General features: G+C 37.1%; 1 protein-coding gene across 1 annotated transcript; it reads right to left on the reverse strand.

The window, feature by feature from the left end:
- Nucleotides 1–12586: 12586 nt before the first annotated feature.
- LOC144435597 (uncharacterized) lies at nt 12587–15490 on the reverse strand. The gene is made up of 5 exons (XM_078124186.1): nt 15293–15490; nt 15104–15147; nt 14912–14977; nt 14642–14705; nt 12587–14495 (listed from the first exon to the last, which is right to left on the reverse strand). The coding sequence occupies exons 1-5, from the start codon at nt 15359–15361 to the stop codon at nt 13233–13235; spliced, it is 1506 nt and encodes a 501-aa protein (XP_077980312.1). The 5' UTR covers nt 15362–15490; the 3' UTR covers nt 12587–13232.
- Between the last annotated feature and the right edge of the window lie 1382 nt (nt 15491–16872).

Below are 16872 nucleotides of genomic sequence, written 5' to 3' on the forward strand. Positions count from 1 at the left end.
TAGGATTACAGATTTACTCACAGAGTGTGACATGGGATTGCAGATTTACTCAGTGTGGCATAGGATTGCAGATTTACTCACAGAGTGTGGCATGGAATTACAGATTTACTCACAGAGTGTGGCATAGGATTACAGATTTACTCACAGAGTGTGGCATAGGATTACAGATTTACTCACAGAGTGTGGCATAGGATTACAGATTTACTCACAGAGTGTGGCATAGGATTACAGATTTACTCACAGAGTGTGGCATGGAATTACAGATTTACTCACAGAGTGTGGCATAGGATTACAGATTTACTCACAGAAATAGTAATGGCACACTGATGTCCTTGAACTTCTCCATTGTAATTTAACTCGTAAGGTATGTGTCAATCTCATTTACGTCACTGTACTTTAAGTTATTTCCGTTATAGGTTATCTCCCAAATATTTGCTGCCAAGGCTTCATAGACGTTATAATCAGATGATGAAATATACTCTGTATAGAATAGTATTCTTTACTGGGCGTGGTGTCATGACCTTGTACTTCAACTCTCGTTAGCGTTAAAATGATTACTCGATATGACTGGTATTCGATTTAGGGGGCGAGATCAATAGTTCATTGTAGGATAAAAAGTTAGACCTCAGACCCCCCCCCCCCCCAACTTGATTGGCCAAAGTTGGAAATTCAGACAGTAAATCAATTTTAAATCTGTGTAGTAGTATATAGTACTATGAATGCAAAGCCAGTATGTACTGGTATGTAGTGCTATGAATACAAAGCCAGTATGTAGTGCTATGAATACAAAGCCGGTATGTAGTGCTATGAATATAAAGCCAGTATGTAGTGGGGACCAATAGCTCTTTTATTGACACTTTACTGTATTTTAGTGCCACGCATTTACTATGGTTACAATTCTTCCATTTGTCAATTTGGTGACATTTTAAAGGATACAAAACAGATTCCATTAAAAGTAAAACTGATTTTATAGGATGAGGACTAAAATGGCTCAACCACCTACCCCCAAAGTAAAATAATTTGTTTTGTTTTTTATCCTACATAGAACTGTTGATCTTGCCTCTTATTAAATATTTTCCTTCAAACTCCAACATAATTGTCACAGCCCAGTTCTGATAACAAAAAGCTATGTTACTTATGAGTACACGTTTCGCCTGTTCCGATCAACAGGCTTTGTCAAACTCTTCGTTTGTTGGCTAGACTGACACCATCAGATCTGTAAAGGAAACCAAGGAAACTGTAGAACAGCACTGCACTGTACTAAAGTCCAGGTGATAATTTGATGAGACTGGTGTATAGGGGTCTCAAGGTTTGAAGACTGCAGCATTGTGTCTTACCCAGGATCTACCTTTGTTCTCTATTTGGTGTTATTATCATCTGAGTCGTCGCATGCAGATTTGTATTTCAGTAACTGATGTAAAAAGTTTGATCGCGCTATCTATTTAGTGTCCCTTATAACCCCAGCTGTCGTTTTGATTGGTGGTTGATGGTCTGAGATCACACCCACCTAAGCTTGTGTATGAAACACATAGGTGTACAAACATAGATACAAAGATAGATAGATATAGATATAGATAGATAGATAGATAGATAGATAGATAGATAGATAGATAGATAGATAGATAGATAGATAGATAGACGGATGGATGGATATATAGATAGATAGATAGATATATAATAGATAGATAGATAGATAGATAGTGACATATATATATAATATAGATAGATAGATGGATGGATGGATGGATGGATGGATAGATAGATAGATAGATAGATAGATAGATAAATAAATAAATAGAAATATTGATAGGTAGGTAAGTAGACAGACAGAGACATGCATACATACATACATACATACATACATACATACATACATACATACATACATACATACATACATACATACATGCATGCATGCATGCATGCATGCATGCATGCATACATACATACATACATACATACATACATACATACATACATACATACATACATACATACATAAGAATACAAAAGTAACGTTTTGAATTTCTTTGACAAAAGGCCTAGGTGAGATATATGCGGGTAAACTACCTAGGCTATAGCATATACCTGTTTACTAAAATAGAACGATACATTCATACATATGATATGTGTGTCTGTGTTTGTGTTACAAGCACCGGAACTGTGTTGTCAATGACTCCCTTGAGGTGAAAAGCAAAGAAAGCGTTCTTCATTTGCATTTCAACGGAATAATAGTTAAAAAGCCACAAAGGTAAGATGGTTTGACACTAACGAGTTACGTCGGCAGATAAACAAACAATACACTGACATGTGACCTTCGATATTTATGCAAATTTTGTTATGTATTTTGTGTTTCTCTGTTGTGAAGTTTATCCCGATACCTATACCAAAATTGGGCGTATATTTAAAACTTTTGTCGACAAAATAGGAACAATTGTTCAGTGTTCATTGCGATGAGTTTTCGTGTTGAAATGAGACACTTGTTTATTTTAGCTTATCTCTTTAGCGACGTGACATTGAGAAGACACCAAATCATATCTTCCGTTCTGGTATACATGATAGCTTCCTGCAGATTCAGAATCAGAACGATTTGATCCGAGCGTTGGTATTGATGTATATGTAATAATACGTGCAATACAGTGATGACTTTTCTAAACGGTGTGCATATCAAAAAATTGAAATCTAAATGCTTTAAAAAAAAACTTACTAGGACTGGACTCATTAAAACTGAAAATAAATGACACCAGTTTTTTTTGACGACATCAAAGTGGTGGTTACCCACGTGATTCGAGACTGATCGGGCTAAGTCTAAGTTTCTCTACGTAATCATTTCTTGTGTCGTTTTTGTTTTGACGTATTTGCTCGAGTCATGTCATGTCACGTAATACACTTCAAGTCTGGTGATTTATCGCTGTTTTGCGTGATGCAGTATCTTCTAGTCATGCTACTACGGCACGCGGTTTGTTTACAAGTTCTGTATCCCCCCCCCCCCTCTCCCCCCGGTCGGAGGCTTGGTTGTCTATGAACAGGCTTAGGTTCCGCATAGTTCCTGGGAGTATTTCACACCCCTTTTGTTTTGTTTTTCTTTGGAAGAACTATCTGGGGATTCACTGAATGCCACACAATCTTGTCGTTTTACATCCATCTTTTGTGTAGTACCACCCGCTGCTGTTTTACGCTCAATTTACCTGTCATTTCGACTTATCTTTCAATTTTGTTATAGTCCTTTTGATAACGTCTGTAAAAACTACCAAATTTGTATGAAGCTGTTTGTTCCCTAAAACAGGTACACGTAAAAAACATCCCTTCTTCGTTTATTGCCATCGCAGTTTAAATATATATATATAGCAAACATTTCAATAATTTGACTAAGTTTAAGACATTAATTTATATTATGCACATTAAGCATGAGAAGACAACTATGCTAACAATATATATCAAAATATCTAGTCAGTCTGAAGGCGCATAATTAAAAGTAACAACAAGAATACACGACTTCAAATAATACAATATTATGATGTAGATGACGCATCAAAGGCCCAGGTTCGAATGATGCACGTTACCAGCCAGAATCTGTGAATACTTTGAATTAATACATTTTCGAAAATAGTAGCCTACAATCATTAAAAGCAAAACCGAAGAACTAAACTTCCAATCAAACCTTAAACATATTAATCTACTGTCGTACCTCCCTGTCGGGACATCAGGGAAAAATTTAGCGGGATTCGTTTCCAAAGAATTCTTTGACTCTGTGCGTGGAAGTTTCCATTTGTAACGACGAACCTAGAGTCAAAGAACATTTATTCTCGTTCCATTTGTACTCTGTATAAGGATTCTAATGGATCCAGACCAAAATGTAACATTTTTTTAGTTATTTTGTCAATTCAAACGATATTATGCCCTGTTTCAGGTTAGCATGCAGTGTATCGCACACATTTACACATATCGAACTTTAATAGAGACATCTTCTAGGTACAGCTAAAATAGATTTTGGGTTATACTTCGTTTTAGTTGTTCACTCAATGATGGGCTCTCGGTGAAGCAGATGAGTTGAATGCCATTATTAAGTCATTACCTACAGCTCAAGTATCGATACAGACGTTGATAGATTCAACGCGACGTAGCGTTACTAGTTAAATATATTTGTTTGGGTGTGTGCATCAACAGTTACGTAAACAACACAGGGGTGTACCTTTGTTAAAAAGAGATCTTCCTCATTACTAGAAAAACTACAATGTGGCTCTTCGTTTTTATGTTCTTTGTGGACTTATACATTGAAATTAAAGACAACAGAATGGTATCGTGTACAGGAGGATTGTGATGTTTGAAAGAACTCCAATGATCTAAAAATACTTACACGAACAATGACATACTTTTGTAAATACATCAATAAACCGGAAAAGATCCGATTTCGTTTACAATATCCTGACTGCAGACATATCTTTTCTTTTACCTAGCGTTTCTACTTTGCTATTTAAAATGACTAGCATTCCTCGATGGCTCACTTTAAATCAGAAACATGACAAAGGTGACAAATCACCCGAAAATAGGGATAACAGCACCAATAAGCTTACTCGTTGATTTGTTTAAACGTCAGAATTAAAACGGATTTCTTCTAACTTCTGCATCATCCACATCAGGAAGCACTGGTGGTAGCGTGTTGAGCGCCCTCTTGCGAAGCTGACGTTTTGTGACCGCGCAATCTTCTTCAAAATTTACACTGTTCGTATTCCTTTGAGCTTGCTGTCGACGTGGCTTTACTCACGCACACACCTATGCAGTACATCGAAACAAAGAAGCACGTGTCATTTTAAGGTCATTGGTTAAGTAATGTCATTTATTACACCAACCCACTTAACTTATCGCAGCTAGCCAGCTAGCCAAGAAACGACCCAGTGGGGAGTTTGTAATACATACACAGTAGTAGATATTTTGATATTGATCCGTTTAAAACGTAAACGATAACGCGAAAGTACTTTGTACGTAACTACCGCCCTACTACGTTTATGACAAGGACATGGCCTTCGAATTCCATGTGTTCCTATTTACTATTGTCCGACATACCTATGATATTGCTCCACCCCCTTTAAATTTGCACTAGCTGCAACTTGTATCCTTTTTTTCATTAAATAACCAAAGATATATTCACCAAAAATTGGTCAATTACTGTATCTGTTAATTAGTGGTCAATATTATATGTAGGTGGTGTTTAGTGGCAAGTTTAAATCTGGAGCAAAAGCTCCTTTTGAATCTGCCTAGTCATACTACTTGGATGTGGTGTATCATATTTTGATCAGACAACCACAATTATTCACTGAAAAATGTTAAAATACCAATAATTAGACATTGTACATATTCACCATAAGCAGTACAGACACAGGTTGAAATCGTGATCGCCGTTGCGGGCGCTGATTTTTGGGTGTGGACCCAAAAATCAATTTGATTTGATTTATCGTGTATACAGCTACAATAATACGTTTACCACAGGTGATGCAATGCTGTACAGGGTGTACGATATTACGGGTAAGGTATTGTACCTAACAAATCATTAAAAAAAACAAAAAAAACCCGTTCCAGTTGTAGCTAGTAGCTGTTTCCAAATGTCACCTGCTATTAGACGTTCCCAGTCTTAATTAAATTTATCCTTTGCCTTCCAACACATCTGTTGAAGTCACCCCTTGCCCAGTACCTGTAACATACAAACAACACACTTACCCTGTGCCTACAATCACCTGTGATCATCTCCCTCTTTACCTGTAAGTATATGGTGACACCATATTGTGTAGGGTCTATGGTGACACCCACCCCTCCAGACCCAGAGTATCAATTACATGTGATGTGTATATCGTGCCGGGATATCATGCCGCCAACGTTGACTATTGTACATGTAGAGTTTGGTAAATACGTGATGTGATATTCTAAAACTTTCGGATACCTTATCCTCCTGTTAAAACTGACCCCGTACAGTTCCCTACTCAATAATTCCCCCCCCCCGCCCACACAATACTAACAATTTCCATCCAAGAAAAAATATCATTAACAAATAGCGGTCGTGTTTGCACGAACTTGATTTACAGTCATATAGTCGCCGCTTGTACGCTAATATTCTATTCAAGGATGGACGTATGTGTTCAGTTTAGCGTCGTTTGTGCCAAAAACATAAAAACACTAGTATTCAGATCTAGAATGCATGTGTTCTATTCTTGTTCTGAACACTTACTTTGTGTACAAAAACTGTTACAGTGTTCTGATGCGTCAACAGTGTTCTGGTTTATAAGATTTTGAACATATGTTATGCGTTCAAAATAAAAACAACGTGTTCTAAATCTGAACACACGCGTTCTAGTATTTATATTGAACACATATACTGCGTTCAAAATCTGTTACAATTAGAGTGTAGGTATTTCAAAAATTACCTATATAAATACCGGTGGTGACGGTACTATTGTAATATTCGTAAATACCTAAGAACGCATTTTTTTTTTGGGGGGGGGGGTCTTACGACCATCCTCGAATGGAATATTACCCTAATAGTGACTGTTTTGAGTCGTCATGTCTAGATTACGTACTAGGGGACATCATATTACGTTCACACCTTACTATCAGTCAAATGTCAGAACGCAAGCATTACACAATGTTAAGTCATGAGAAGTTCAAAGGTGATAGGTTGAATGCACCTAGTGGAGTTAGAATAGCGACAAAAGCACGCCATTCATAACATAAAATTATATATGTTGGCCAAACACCATAGTCAACATACTCGACGTAGTTGTTGTTGGTAGTCCTACTGCACACGTACATACAACCTCTTGCATTGGTTAAACATGTACAGTCAAGCATGTGAATTAGCATACGTCAGCAAAGATGTCTATCATGGTAATTCGAAAACAACCTCTTAATAAATAAGCTAGCTTGTTAATGAACTACACGTTTTTACTTATACTGCAGTATCTGATATTTATTCAAGGCTATGGGGTCATTAACCTCCTTTTTTCGAATAAACTAATTAATATGCACAACCTAAGCAAACTGCCTATGTGGATTACATGCAAATTAGCTCATTATGATGTCATCTCATGCAAGCAGCATGCAGCGATATCAACTCTTCAGGAGATTTCATCTGCTACCTTTAAGGTAAAGTTGTCTGCACAGAGATTATTGACACTGAATATCCCTAAAATCATATATTGAAGCTGATGTTAAACTTCAAAACTAAATTATTTCACACAGGAAAACTTAACCTTTGAAGTTTTTCACGTTTAATTTGCTCAAAGACATTGACCAGTCGAAAGCTTGTGGTTTGTTTACTGCAAAAAAGTATGGTTGAATGATATGAGTTATTTTGACATTTGGACAATATGTTAAAAATTAACTAAAAACATTTGCATCTCAAATGGAACTGTGTGACATGAATCTAGCTTTACTCGTCAGTATGCTGTTCTTTAGAATTTTAGAATAAATAAATCGCCGTGGTATTGTAATTGCCGTGGTATTGTAATTGCTCAATATGACGGTGCTACACTAAACATGATATTATAAAGCCGAACAGACATCATGCTGTGAGTTCGTGACTCTGAATATTATAATTTGCTTATCGGTGACCACTGATGGCCTATTCCAATTTATTCAATGTATTTCCATAGCATGCCCAATGTACCTATGTAATGTAACTGCACTTTAGATGTAGATACAGGTTTTATTTAGTGCAAAAAAAAAAAGAATTAATGTTTATATTGGTTCAATTACACACAATATCGCTTTGTATGAACAAAGATATAAACCACAGTATTTTAAACACCCAGTTTGCATTAGGTGTGAAAAGAAATCACTAGCAAGAACGATGGAAAATAGTTGATCCAGAACAAAACGAATGATCCTATTATGGTTCCCCACTGATAAGACGAGAATCCATACCCCGGTAGCTACATAAGCGTATCAGTTTCAATAGCATAGTTAATATTTCATTCGATGTGTCAAATCACCATGATCCGATATCTGCAACTACGACTACGTTAATGGAAAGTGTCCTTACCTTAAGTGGAAAATGTGAATGTACTTTCATTCACACTCATATAACCGTAGTGCTCTCTTATCTTGAATAAGACAGATTGTATTAACAACGTAAATTTGCCATATGGATGAGAAGTAGTTTGTTTAGATTTTTAATAATTTTTTTTGTTATTTTGTAATGTGAAATGACAAAGACAACAACCATGTTTGTAACTCAAGAAATTGCAAAAAATAAAATAAAAATGTGTGTAAACGGTTTGATATACTGTATGTGTGTAAACACAAGTAACATTTCGTCACCTCTGTGCGTGTATCTGTCCCTACCCCATACATTGAAACATCACAGTGTAGAAATATATTATTTGTATTTACTTGTGATTACAAGTGTTTACATGTATTCATCCATTTTGTTTACAAATCCCTTCCTGTACGCACAATAACAAACTTTTTACAGATTTTGAATTTTTCTTCAATTTATTGAGTTACAAACGTTTACTTGAGCTATGTTATTCCACATTAGTGTTTCAATTAACCGTATGGATATGAGAGATGTGTATTTATTTTGGATTTCTTAATTGACGAAAACAACTTTACAACTTCTACTTTAGAATCTAGATCATGGAATTCATTGATCAATGAGGAGTAATAAAACTAAGGACGTGTATAAACCATGAGTCAGTACGTTTACTACAATGAGCAAGCGCCATTTCCTACACACTTTTGTCCTCGTTCAATGGTCCGTGAAGGAAACAAATCCATATTTATCGACCATATGTGACGGGTGAGAATTCAATTGAAGAACTTTCTGTGAATTCCATCATATCTGAAATAAACTTTGCTATGAGAAATGTGTCGGTAAAGATTAAGAAACACGGGAATTTCTGTTCATATAACTTGAGGTGAAAATGACCTTACTGAAGTGTTAAGCTACGCCAAAGATCACACAGAGTACTGTTTTGATGTCTGACCTTTTCAATAGGCTGGTAATGCTGAGCTATAAAACATTTATTAGTTTAATCTCAAAGGATAATTCCATGATGGTATTGTCAATTACTCTTGCCAAACTACTATGTGACGCCACGGTGCATCATTTCAGAAATTCTCTTAAAGACACGTGACCATGTTTCCACCAATGACGACAGAGATATAATAGCATACTGGTACCATACACTTGCCCTTGTTAGTCGGTGCAGTCTCCTGTTACTATTACTTTTATTGAACTAAAACCTTTTGATCACCAGTATTATTTCACTGGAAAATCAAATAAATCAATCTGCACATTTTTCCAGCGTCTTCTCTCCGACTTCCACGTCCATCTTCATAGACTTACTTACAGACTGGAATACCAATTATTAGTTTCGACATATTTCGAATGATCGTAGTAGTGAATACTAGTGATTTATATATTTTTTTAATTTAAAGAACATCGATATACTTTTATATAACTGCATACATAATTCAATTTACCTTGTTTATCCACGCCTCGCTCCTTAAAACGCAATTTTACAATAACTTTAACTTAACTTTCACTTTAAATGTACAAGTACGCCTTTTTCCATCCACTTGTATTTCATTCTGTTTGCAATGTACTCAGACTGAAAGAGGGTATCATATCCATGCTACATGAATAGGACAAGAGTAACCCAATAAAGGAGAACAATATTACCCGTAAGCACTACTTCCGCTCGTACTATTACATGTATTCTATGAACGACATTACATCACAACGTACTCACAGTGTCTCGGCTATGTTTTGACTGTAGACTGAAAATGCCACTCCATTAACTGAAAACCTTGCATGTGAATAATATGGGAGATGTACACATGCAAATGCTTGGTAGTTTTCGAAACTGTAACGTGGACGTGGAAGTCGAAACGAACTCCCAGAAACCACTTCCGAAACTGAAACATAACTTAGTAAAGTATTTTAAAGGTTTCTCAACTGAAATTTAAGATAATAGCACATTCTCTTGCTCTATCTAGCATAGGAAAGAAGAAAATGGGGAAGGTCTGATTAACTTTACTTGCCAATGTTGGGGCAAAGAAGACAACACTTTTGAACACTTCCGAATTATTTTTTTCTATGTGAACGTTATTCTGCCGAGCAATACATTTTAAGGAGAGATACCGAAGAACTTCTAATGAAAAGTGGATGGCTAAACATGTAAAATTGATATTTGTAGAATAGAATCCTTAGAATTACTATGTCTATCACTAAATAAATAAATAAACTTGTTAAACAATTTTATACTGATGCAATGAAAAATAGGAAAAGAATGATAACCATTAAACAGAATAGTTTATAAAATTACATATTTGAATCACATTTCGTTACTTTCCCAGTTTGTTTTTCAAGCAAGGGTTTTCATTTGTATTTGTCTAATTCCTGTTTAATTTCACTGTGCTATTCCTAGCATACTAAATGAGCCCCTGATCAAAACAGGGTACAATAAATAAATAAATAAATAAATAAATAAATAAATAAATAAATAAATAAATAAATAAATAAATAAATAAAAGAAATAATTTGATAAACAAATTAATGTACAAAGACAATTAATAGTACATTAATTCTATTCTAAAACAAAAGTCAGGGTAGTGGTTGATTTGACTTAATTTGTCTTGGTTTTACTTTTACACTTACAATTTAAATTTTACTACATTTATCTCCTTCTTTTTCATGTCTAAAAGCGAACATCTCTTGCCCAGTGCTGCAATTAGAACGGAGTAGCTGTATATCATGTTAAACCGTCGGTAATTAATTACAATGTGCAGACAGGCCCGAGCTCTATTACCTGATAAAGAATGACCCCCCCACACACACACATACGTTACCCCCCTCCCTACACACGCACACTCATGCAAAGAAAGGCAGTCATAGTGGTGAAATATCTTGTATCAAACGATGATGTTGTGAAATCATGGGAAATACCATCTTTGAAGTCATGATCTCAGCGCTGCTATGAAACTCATTATGAAACCCAAGACGTAACGTACAACCTCGGACCACCAAACAACTGAATACGGAAGCATACTTTCCACCTTACAATGTTGTTTAATCTCTGAAGCTGTAAATCCTTTAGAAAACATCAATTTTTCAACGAAAGAAAGCTACAGATCTGTTGTCGTGACATGCTGACAAAGTATACTGTCGGTGTAGACTATGGTACCTGATGATTAGTACATTTCCTCATCCTATAGAAAGCCAAGTCTTGAAAACTGACAGGGCCAAACATGACATATTTCATATACTTCGACACCGCGGCATTGTATGATTTTCATCGACAGTAACTTCTGTCAGTTACGTGACCCAAATTCTTCAGTAAAGGTTACCAACAATGTAGTACGGATAACGAACAGCCATTCATCCGCTTATTCAGACGTTCTTTAAGGGTTTTAATGAACGCAATTAAAATACTGTGACATAGCAGTGCTGTCTCTTGTGTTAATTATTTTAGCCGTTTCTACACGACTCCGCCACTTTATACGAAGCTGTTTGTTTCGAGTACAGGCCAGGGCATGACCGAAGTCACGATCTTTGCCTCAAACTTACAGACCAGACTTGTTGATGACGTTTCCATTCATTTCTATTTCCTTATTTGTCCCCAACCTGACCTCGTTGTAGTTAGGAAGGTTCATGACAACAGCGACAGCTATCGGACAGAACTCACTGAGAACTCTACAAACACATAGACAGACATACACCGTCTGCTGTTTACTTCAGCTCTATCACCAACAGTTAAGCCAGCTGATTTCAACAAGCGTTCCCTGCTACAATTGACTGTTTATAGGAGTATTTCCATGACATTTGTGTCCCCGGCCCGCTTCCGACATTTCCCAATAATTGATCTTCCTTGCGTTTCACACATGCGAAGGTGATGTATGAATGACTGTTCTAATAGAACCTTGACCTACCGAGATGATAATCACGTTTCCCTGAACACCTTGGCATGATTACATCACCACCACCCCTTGCAGGGCGATACGATACTTTGTCCACCCGGGTCATGATCAATTACGTCATTCTGGACGATGTTGGCGAGTTGACGTCTTGATAATTCGTTTACTATATTCGATAGGGCTACTGTGAGATTGTAGATTACTATCCGCACTTCTATACCTCGACACAAAAATACGATCGTAGCCTATCTGTGAGATCACGCCACCACAACCACCCCTTTGACTTCACTGTGGCAACAACGCAGCTCTCATAATTCTCTTTTTGTAAATTGTAGGTATTCGTTTCAAGGTTTATCTTGACAAAGAAAATCTTCTCCAAGCCTAGGACGACGACCGTGTGAAGCTTTAAGTTCTGGTAAAGTCACGAACTCTGAGGATTTCTGTCAATTGGGTACTCGTCAATGCGAAGTCGATATACCTTATACGTTCTTTCATGCTCCAAGTCGGCATTATCATTGCTTTGACAAACACACGTTGGTTTCACGTAGGAACTGGTGAACGAAAGTTTGTCATTGTCAAGGTTACACACTACAAGGACAAATAACCAACGAATGGCACTTTTTTTTGGGGGGAATACTTTCTATGTAATCAATTATGCAAGTTGACTGAATACAGATTATAATAATTAGCGATTTTATTATTTTACATGGTTCATTAAAGGAACCTCGCAGCTCTACAAATTCGAAAAGTTCAGAATCGTAAATATAAGTGCAAAATCCCTTTTATCTTTTATTCATTTTTGTTCATTTTATGGTTTTCGAAACAAGCCCGCTTTTTAGCAGTAATGAGCTTCCACGCCCCCTAGCTATAAATGTAAACCCGAATCTACAGTAACCTTGCCGTTAAAAGACGTGAAATTCATTAACAAACGCTCAATTTTAATTTCATATTTAGCGTCTAGTTGTACCAGTTGTGCGTAAATTCTCAGAGAAACATTAGATGCTATATTGCTAATCTTAATATTTGATATAGTAAATAATACAGACTGTTCAGTAAAAGGCCATTTTGTGTAAATACAGCAAAAGGAAACACCGAAAAATGGCGTTTTAAGAAGTCGGTAAAGTCCATATGGCAGTCTTGTGAAGGAATACGTGTCGCATTGATGTCCTGAGGCAGTCTTTCCAGTAAGTATATTTATATATAGTAAGAACCATACAAACATGAATAAAATGTACAAAATTGTTGCTGTGTTCCTAACGATGTCCGGAGAGTCTTCACCTCAATAAACACTTGTGTTATATTCCCTTCTGTTTATCATATTCCTAAAAAATGTTAGGTTGTTGGTGGAACTGTTCGTGATCTACGTTGACTTCGGAAGTGGTTTCCATAGGAACGCAATTCCCACCCACTACAGGACGTTCTATTTTCTTCGCTTTCGTGTCTTCCTCAAGGGTGCAAATCTCGTTGGCATTTTGATCCTTTTCTTGTATATTTCCAGCTTCTTTGTCTATATATGCGTCAACATTTTTCGTTTTAATTTGTTCGGGCGAAGGAACAACCACCACACAAAGATCTCCAGTTTTCAAATCCGGTGATTTGTCTGCTGTTTCTTCTTGTAAATCGATTTTACTGGGAAGCTCCTTCTTGACAGTGACTTCCTCGTCTGGACTTTCGGGCGACTTCTTTTCATCCGCAAGTCCATCTACCGAGGAGTCCAAGTTCAAACTTCTACTGCTTCCATAATCATTACCACCACAACCATTGCTGTCTTCTCGAAAACTGAAGAAGCCGATGTCCGTGTCACTCTCCCTGATAGTCACTGTGATATTTTGAGCTGTGACATCGGTGATGGAAATGTGATCAATTGTTGACTGGTACTTTTTTGTAGGGTGCCATAAATTTAATGGTATGATAGTTCTTATTGTAGATTTTGGTTTGTTATTGCCACATTGCCAACTACTGTACGTATCGTTGTCTTGTGTTGCCTCTGATATGTTTTCCTGGTCGTATTTCGGACTTGGTATGTCTCTACTTGGTGACCCCGGGTTCATATTTTCAAGTTTCGTTTGATTCATATAATATCCGGGGCCGCGTTTAGTGAGTTTGAGCTTTGGACTTGTCCTCTTACCACTTCCCGGGTGATATTGATCAGCATCATGTACGTAGTACGTCTTCGGCACTTCTAAATCGGCACCGTGTCCATGAGCGGTCAGGAAAATATTTGCGTGTGTCTCATTGTGTCCACCATTGACAACGTGACTCCAAGATCCTCGTTCCACCGTCGGCCCGCCATTGCGGTCTAAAGCGTCCACGTGTTTTGTAGCAATGCGACATACATTCATCGAACACCCGCCATTTTCCATTTTTTCACCCACGTTTATTTGATCACCTCCCCCACCCGTGTTTGTTATCAGACTGTACGTCCTCGCTACATTCGTATGGTCTCCCACAGCTAGACCGGAATTTGCACTGACGTCGCCTGCATTTCTCTCTCCCACGACCCGGACAACGCCGTGTTCGAAATGCGTTTCCATGCCTGGTACATTGGCAGTTGTTGGGCTTCTTATCCGTGCGTGTACGTCGGCCTACAGTGGGTGAAAAATCACATCGGAGTTTTAAAAAGAAATTCTTAAATGCAAATGGCGTTAGCGAGAACAACATATCAATCTCATTATAAAATCAATACTTTGAAATACTACAATGAACAGACTGCGACATTTGTTATATTTACCTGGTTGAAACGGCGCTTCTTAGGTTTACGTCCTTTCTTAGGTTCACCAAATTCCCCATCATAACTGCATCAAAACAGAAATAAAAAATATTACACATCACTGTCACAATATTTTCTTTTTGCGTGTGGTTAGTGTAGAACGAAACTGTTAATTACGAATACGGGGTCTGAATCATCCAACTTGGTATATATATATATTCACGTTGCTGGATATATGTGTCATACCCGTCGCTAGAATAATACATGACACGCCTTAATATTTTTTCTCACCTGTTGTGAAATTCGAAGATTAGTCTCTGGTCAAGTATATTGTCCCTCGGTTCCCACGAATTGAACCTAAAATATACAAAAAAAATGAAATTCATCATGATATACCGCGATTTTCAGGTAAATTCGGCGAAAAAAAATATTTCATCGCAACTGGCTTGGAAAAGAAAGTACAAAATATTAAAATGTTCTTACTTATCTGGCCAGTCTTTCCATTTGACGAGATATTCAATGTTACCCTGTAGCAAAAAATACGAAAACAAACGTTAAAAGTTGTGAGAGTCGCACGCCTAATGCGTGATGTATTATCATGCAAACATCATACACACACACACACACCATGCATAGAGAGAAATGGTTACACAAGTTCACCACTCAACCTACTCGACGATACCGCTTCTTCAAAATCTTCTCAACGGCGAAAACTTGCTCTCCGAGCGCCGACAGTTCCATTCTGACGGTGTGGCGTCTCAGTTTTCACTGACAGTGTCGTTTATGTTGTCCGAACACGTCTCCTTCCTGACTCACTCCAGGAATCCACGAGCGAGATGTGGCACACTCACTGTATATGTGCAACGCAACACTCTGCTATCCCATAATAGCTATGACGTCACTCTTCAATTGTTTGTGTCGTGCAATGTATCGGCCGCTTTAGCGTTACTAGGGGGGACTATATTGAATTGAATCAGCACAAATTATATTATTTGCTTCGTCATCAACACTAGTATACCCAATGGGTGAACTAAAACTCGGTCACTGTGTTTTATTCCCAGGATTGTTGCCTTAAATATTTCGTTCCTGAAATTCTATATCTTTTCAAATGACTCGGCTCATGGCAGCCGAGCGGAAAGCATTGCTTACAAAATATGTCAGTTTATATATTCTGTCATCTTGAAATTAGCGGTTTCAGCCACAAAAGAACTGGTTAGCCATCTGAATAGAAGTGACCAAAGTATGTGGTTTTTTTCATGACGTAAATAAAGCATCAGTGACCTCGAAATGGGGTTAAACGCCAAGTTAAGTACTACTAGTATATAATCGATATTTCACAGTATGTGGTAAAAACCGCATTACCAAGATGTCAACCTGAAGTTTAGTGGGATAGGCTATAGCTATAGCCAGACTCTAACAAGTTCAAATGCCGAATTTTTGGTTATGCGTTCCTGGAAATTTTAAAAAAGAAGAGGAGGGGGGGGTGACGTATTCAACAACGTCAAGGAACTTCTTCAAAAACACGAGTTACGTAAATATTCACCAGTTAATCAAAGGGCATCTCTAGGAAGTGAAAATTTCAAGATTAAAATTATGCCTGGTCTTCCTCTTATACTTCCTCTCGATTGCTAAATCATAGGACAACTGACTGTGTGCGTATTGTGATGCACAAACCAATGCTGCGGGTAGCTTTTCAGGCTTATAAATCGTTCAGGTACTAAAACGTAACATAATCGGCACCTCAACAATGTACGCATGTGTCAACTTGCAGATTGTTCCACAGACAACGATTCGTGTTATTGTAAAAGAGAGATGTACTAAATACTCTTACAGCCATAAATTACACTGATGATGGCCACTTTTTTGTTTACAAAAACATACTATTGTTTCGGAGACTATTATAAACCTTTCGAAGAATAGACTTTTATTCAAATTTTGATAAAGAAAAAGGCTGGTACTTTGGAATTGTGTGATACTTTTTTTAGAATTACGACGTAGTAGTAAAGCTTGTCATAGGATGTATTTTCTCTGACAAATATGTGTAAACACATGCAGTCGGAGTCAGCTATTGAGTCAAATGTACGAGGGATCGAAAGTCGAAAATACAAGTTTATAGCAGTAACAAACAATTGAATGATAAATAAATGATACAAATACATGTTACCACTTTTAGATTTATGAAAATTCGGATAACCCAGGGTTTTTAAATTTTACTTGCCATATACCACACCAGATCGGGTTTGATTTGATAT

The sequence above is a fragment of the Glandiceps talaboti genome, chromosome 5, assembly GCF_964340395.1.
Source record: "Glandiceps talaboti chromosome 5, keGlaTala1.1, whole genome shotgun sequence".
In the NCBI taxonomy this organism is placed as follows: Eukaryota; Metazoa; Hemichordata; class Enteropneusta; family Spengelidae; genus Glandiceps; species Glandiceps talaboti.